Raw genomic sequence first — 6,647 nt, forward strand, 5'->3', positions numbered from 1 at the left:
TGAATGCGATTTGCATTACCGCCCTCAAGTCATGAAATTTGAGCCTGCCCCGTTAATACGGCCAATTTTGTTTGGCCCATTAGTGACCGTTTCAACGGGGTTCCACTGTACACTGTACATGTGCTAAAGTATAATGTAACTGGAGTGTGTGGAAACAGATAGAATAAAACCACTACAACAAGTAAGTTTCATTTATCTGTTCTATTTCCACAGGGGCAGGAGCAGAGAAAGAAGCCCAGACGAGAACCACTTCTTCGTTTTAGTAGACGCCAACGAAGGTCCTGAGTCCCACGTAGGGTATAATCTCAGCGACTTATCTGAACAAGCTGTCAATACAGCGACTAATATAAGAAACAGCGCCGGATTGCATTAATTCAAACTGGTTTGACCTAGGGCGTTAGAGCTTTTTAGCTTGTAACTTTGTTTTCCCAATTTCAGACCATGTGATGGTATCCCAGAGAATTATTTCTTTCAAATTCATCGGAGAGGAGGCAAAACTGACAAGCTAAAAAGAAAACACAAAAGAAGGTCCATTTACGTCGTGGCTGTTCTATCTCCGGTGCAATATTTTTTTTTTTTTTTTTTTATTGCAAGTAAAACACAATGAAGAACAAAAAATTCCACGGAATAAATAAATGAATGAAAAGAAAAAAAAGCGATTTTACACACTAACATGGCAGTACTTACAAATATTAAACTAGATTACAGCAGTGCTAATTCCATATATTACTGTACTTAGTATAAAGTAGAATTAATTTTAACATTTTTTTGCTTTCTTTGTGGTGAAAGTAATATAAATATTCATAGTAGGTGCAAATATTACTAATTTATGTTTTTGGAGTTAGGAGACAAGATTCAGCACGGAAAAGAATAAAAGGTTTCCATTTTTTTATATTGCTTGAAGGTGTCTCATTTTCTATTGTAATAGATATATATGTCTCTGATAAAACAAGAAATTGTTGTGAATTGGAAAACACTCTTTTGATCTGCATATCCAGATAAAGTTCTTAGCTATAAGACAACAGAAGTTTATATGGAGCTTAAAAGGAAGAGCTGTCTGGTGTTAGGCCCAAAGCGGTGGTCATGTCTAAGTAATTGCCTGCTTGGAGGATCTTGCAAGACTGAAGCCGTATCGAGAAGTTATCCCAAAAATTTTTGGTTTTTTGCCATTTCCAAAATAGATGCGTCAAATCCTCTTTCTCGTGGCGGCAAAAAGTAAATTTTCCGTCCTCTCTAACTCCTATTTTTTGCAGATAGCTGTAAGTTGGTAAACGTCTATGTAAAAAATCTGAAATTAAAATCAATTAGTTTTGAGCTCGTTGTACAAGCGTTTGCTTCTTGAAAAACGTTTCTCCAGTCAACATTTTTATCGGTTGAAGAGCAGATGTCTTTATGCCATTTGTCTATACAAGATATGGGTTATTAGTTGCTTGTAAACAATTCTAGATGATTTTTGGCTTTTGAGAAATGTGTTAAAAGAACTTTCATACTGCTGGTGTGTTCTTGGGATTTGTCATTGCAAAGATTTCACGGCCGAGACGATTCCGAAAAACATTAAGGGTTTTACTCGAATATTATATCTATTCTGAAAATGGTCGAGGGAAAGGAAGTTGAGAGAATTCTCGTCCATTAGATGTTTAACCTTTGTGATACCCTTGGTAAGGCCATGCAGAAAACGGGTGCTTTATTTATTGTTATTAATGAATTTTGTAAAAGAGGTAGAGATAGAAAATGATCTTGATACTATTTTCCTCTCGAAGAAAGTGTCAGACCAAATTTCTGCAATTTCTTTGATAAAAGGGTCTTCTATTTTAGCTAATCGATATTCCTTCCTGTTAAGATTTCCTAATTCAAAAAAAGGACTTCCTCCGTATTTTCCCAGCGCCAGATTAAAGAAGTTTTTCCATTTGCCATGGTTTCCTGAATCTAGACTACGAGTAGTCCCCCATTTTTCCTCAGGGATAGTGGAGCGAGCGAAACGCGAGCGGGCGTGAAAATCATCCCACGCGAGATATCTCCCCGCCGCGTGTCGCCTTTTCTCGCGTGGGGTGATTTTCACGCGCGCTCGCGTTTCGCTCGCTCTACTATCCCTGAGAAAAAATGGGGGACTACTCGTAGTCTATCCTGAATCTGGATATTTTTTAATCCAGGTTGCCTTGAGTGATTTGTTAAAAGAGGCAATATCAATCATTTATAGTCCTCCTTCTGGGTAGTCATTGATCATGATCGAGCGTTTAATCATGACCAAGAGACTATAAAGGGGACAGAGAGGGCATCCCCCATATACACCCTATTCCATAGGTAATTCGTCTCGAGTTATTTTTAACACCACAGATCTCAAGGGGGATTAGACAACAGCCAATCACATGGCGCGAATCAGTTCCGCGTGGATGACTCATGCTGAGAGCCACGCGTCCTTCACGAAATGACGCAGAACAAAATGGGGGAAGACGCGGAGAGCGATTTTGCTATTCCTTTTGTCGACGAAAACGACTACAGCGAGATTTCTGCGAAAGCTGTGTCAGCGAGACCGAAATGAAAAAAGAATCGCCCTTCCTCTCTTGTATAGAGCTAACAAGTAGAGCAGGGAAATCCTTAACACACTGAATATTCTCTCAGGATCATTTATAATTTACAGTTTGAAGAGAGCAATTTCTGGTTTGATGTTTGTTTTTTTCAGTCTTTATAGCGATTATTCCTACCCACTTACTTTGTCAATTGTAGGCGAACCCTCCTAAAGCTGAATTTCAAGGGACCATATTCAAGCCCAGAAAGAGAAATAAAATTTCGTCGTTGCTTATTTACGTCCTCCATAAAACGCGAAATTAGGCATTTTCACGTCGTAGTCGTGCAAAAACGGGAAAGAAATGAACAAAAAAGTGTGTTGCACGTGCGAAGTTGTTGTTTTGCTAATTAAACCTATTGTTTTTTTGACGTTCTAGTTGTCGTCCGCGTCGTTGGATCTTAAACTCCCTAAATTGTACAAACGACCGGCTTCAATAGACCGGCGAAATTTCTCATTTTATTAAAGCACTGAGGTTACGACAACTTCGAGTTAAACTGATTTCACGGGTTGTCAAAGAGTCCAGCGATTCCTTTTTCCCAGGTGAGCGCCGACTCATTTCGCTTCAATATTCAGGAATGCTCTCGATCTTTTTACGCTTTCATTGCCTCTCGCCCGACATGTTTTGCACGGCGTTTGGTCATGCGAAACCTCCACGAAACATCCACGCCTCGCGCGAGGTAACTTTATCCCGATTCTAAAAATAACTCGAGACGAATTACCTATGGAATAGGGTGTATATGGGGGATGCCCTCTCTGTCCCCTTTATAGTCTCTTGTCATGACTTTATCCTTTTTACCGTTCCATAAGAAATTGAAAAAAAGCTTGTTGATCTCTTTTATTGCTTGGTGATTTGTTTGTAAAGGTGTGAGTATATGGACCAGTTGGGATGCTACAAGGCTTTTTAGTACTGTTATTTTCCCTTATTAAGCTAAGTCTTCTAAATTTCCAGCATCCCAAGATAGTTTTGATTTTTGCCAATTTCTCTTTGTAATTGAGAGAGAATGTTAACTGGTGATCCGTAGAGAGCCACACGTCTAGTGCTTTGACCTTTTCCTGTTGCCATTTAAAATTGTTTTTCCAGACAGAGTTTTAGGTTGCAATTTCTTTTTGTAGAACCTATCCATGCACAAGGCCTCTGTTTTCTCATTGTTCCGCCTTAGGCCAGATATGTTCCCAAATGCTTGGTCAAATGCCTCTATCAGTAACAGTGACGCTCTTACTGATTCTTCAGTTCCATCTAAAATGAGTGTCGTGTCATCGGCATATTGACTTACTTTAACTTCAGTATTTTGGATTTTGATATCCTTTATTTCCTTTTTATTACGAATAGCTTCAGCGAGTAATTCTACGGACAGTATGAAGAGTTACGGCGATAGAGGGCAGCCTTGTCTAACACCTTGACTTAACTCAAAGAAATTGCTTGCCCATCCATTGTTTAGTATACAGCTTTCGGTATTGCAGTAAAATAGTCCAACCCAGTTTAACAGTGAGGGGCCAAAGCCAAAATGCCGTAAGGTTTGGTTTATGAATGACCTCTCTAACGTGTCAAAAGCTTTTCAAAATCGGGGAAAAGAAGTAGACCGGGTAATCCTTTGTTTTCTGCATACTTAATAGCGCTATCTAACGTGCGTATATTGTCACTGATACATCTGTTTTTAATGAAGCCTGACTGATCTTCTGATATAAGTTCCGGTAAAACTATTTCGATTCGATTTGCAATGGCCTTCGATGCAATCTTATAATCGCAGCTTAATAGTGTCAATGGGCGCCAATTTTTAATCAGGTTGGGATCTGCGTCCTTCTTTGGTGTAAGCTTGACAATTCCTCGATCTTCCTCGCCTTTGTGATACAGCTAGTTTTCCTGTTTGGTAAGAGAGGTTTAGGGCCTCTGTTAGTGTTTCACCTAGTCTTTCCAAAAAACTTTATAAAATTCACATGGCAGGCCATCAGTACCAGGTGTTTTTTCTGTGGCCATACCGTTTAATGCTTCCAAACACTCTTTAACACTCAAAAGACCCTCACAATGCTGTTGTTTTCTTTCGTCACTCAATACTTCTCGTGTAGGTGGAAAAAAAACTTCCGGGTAATCGTTAACTTGTACTTTTGAACTGTAGAGATTTTTATAAAAGGCCTCGCACTCGTGTAAGGTTTCTCTGTCGGACTGGATTAAGTCTTTATCATTAACTTTTAATTGGGTAATTGTTCCTTGCTTGCAGTGTCTCTTCTCAAAGTTTAGACTGAAGTATTTAGTGTTTTTTTCGCCCTCATTGTACCATCGCGATTTAGACCTTAAAATAGCCCCTTTGTCTGGTATTCGATTATGGTTTCAAGTTCCCGTCTTTTCTACTCTAACTCTGACCATACATTTGGGCAGTCAGTGGCTTCAATGTTAGCGGTCTGCTCCTCTAGGATTTTGATTGTTTTTTCCATCTCATCTCGTTTTTGAGATAGTTTTCTTTTTTTTATTCTGCCAAACTCAATTGATGTGTCTCTCTAATTTTCATTTTTATCATTTCCCACAGTAAGTTTGGAGTGACAGTATTATACTGTGCATATTCATCTTTGGTTTGAGTTATAATGGATTGTATTTTCTTTATATACTCTTCTCCCGGTCTTTGGGAATAAAGTATTTAATTTAGGTTCCAGAAGCCCCGTCCTCTCATGTCGTTATGCGTCGATACATGCACAGTGTGACAGTGAAAGATCTGTCTTACAACCAGGAACTATGGTCTGTATTGATTGAGTTGCAAGATGTGCATTGACCTACGAGGAAAAAGTCAAGTCTGCATTGTATTTCGGGGTTCTTTTGTCTCCATGTAAATCGTCGTTGTTCAGGGTTTTGTATTCTCCAGACATCAATTAGGTCTAAGTCTTCGCAATAGCTATTTATGACTTCCAACGATTTTTTGTGGGTTTTTGCAAGGCCGCCTTTTTTATCTTTCTCAACATCCAAAACTAAATTATAATCCCCGCCAATTATGACCTCATCGCACTTAAAATCTGCTAACGAAAGCTTATAGGTGCCATCCGACATCCGAACTCCGACATCGGACAAAGTCATCCGAGATTCGACATCCGACCTTCGACATCCGACATCCGACATCCGACATCCGACATCCCAGATTTGACATCCGACATCTGACATCCGAGATTCGACATCCGACATCCGACATCTGACATCCGACATCCGAGATCTGACATCCGACATCCGACATCGGACATTCGACATCCGACATCCGACATCCGACATCCCAGATTCGACATCCGACATCCGACATCCGACATCCGAGATTCGACATGCGGCATCTGACATCCGACATCCGAGATTCGACATCCGACATCTGACATCCGACATGCGAGATCTGACATCCGACATCCGACATCCGACACCCGTCGTCCGACTTCCGAGATTCGACATACATTCAACATTTGAAAGGATGGCCGTGATGTGTAATGCCTGGGATCAAGGGACCTACGAAGTGAGGTTTGAAAGGAAACAATGCGGACTATTCTGGTTTTTTCAATATTTTTATCATTTTGCATTTTTGCGAATGCTTATCACCGCGGTGTGCTCCTTCATTAGGAAACGTGCAGCGAACTCGTATCCTTTTCAGGTCTGGGATGTAGGATGTCGGATGTCGGATGTCGAATCTCGGATGTTGAATGTTACCCTGGATACTAGAAGTTTTTTTCTCGCGTGCGACGGGGAGCTTCGTTTCGTTGGCCACAGGCCGACACGTGTTCGGCCGAAGGCCGAAGACACGAGCGGCGAAGCTTTTCGCGCGGGTCACTTTTAAGACTTGACCGAAAGCGGAAACTGCGCATGAAAAGCCTCTGGCACCCAGGGTAGTCGAATGTCGGATGTCGAATCTCGGATGTCCGAGGTCGGATCTCGGATGTCGGATATTGGATGTCGGATGGCACCTATAAGCTTCCGTAGCTAACCGCTCAAAGACCGAGGTAAAAAAAGTTGAGTCGTCATTGTTTGGAGCATATAAATTTGCCAAGGTTAATTGTTTCCCAGTTGTAATCAAGTCACAGATTATAAAGCGTCTCCCAGGGTCGCAGTATGTTCTCGAAA

General features: G+C 40.7%; 1 protein-coding gene across 1 annotated transcript in view; it reads left to right on the forward strand.

The window, feature by feature from the left end:
* LOC140948882 (uncharacterized) overlaps positions 1–373 on the forward strand; it is a 19,036-nt gene extending 18,663 nt beyond the window's left edge. Inside the window, exon 6 of the mRNA XM_073398149.1 lies at positions 214–373. Within this exon, the coding sequence (XP_073254250.1) occupies positions 214–373 (160 nt within the window). The remainder of the gene's footprint in view (positions 1–213) is intronic.
* Positions 374–6,647: the final 6,274 nt, after the last annotated feature.

This window comes from Porites lutea, chromosome 9 (assembly GCF_958299795.1).
Source record: "Porites lutea chromosome 9, jaPorLute2.1, whole genome shotgun sequence".
In the NCBI taxonomy this organism is placed as follows: domain Eukaryota; kingdom Metazoa; phylum Cnidaria; class Anthozoa; order Scleractinia; family Poritidae; genus Porites; species Porites lutea.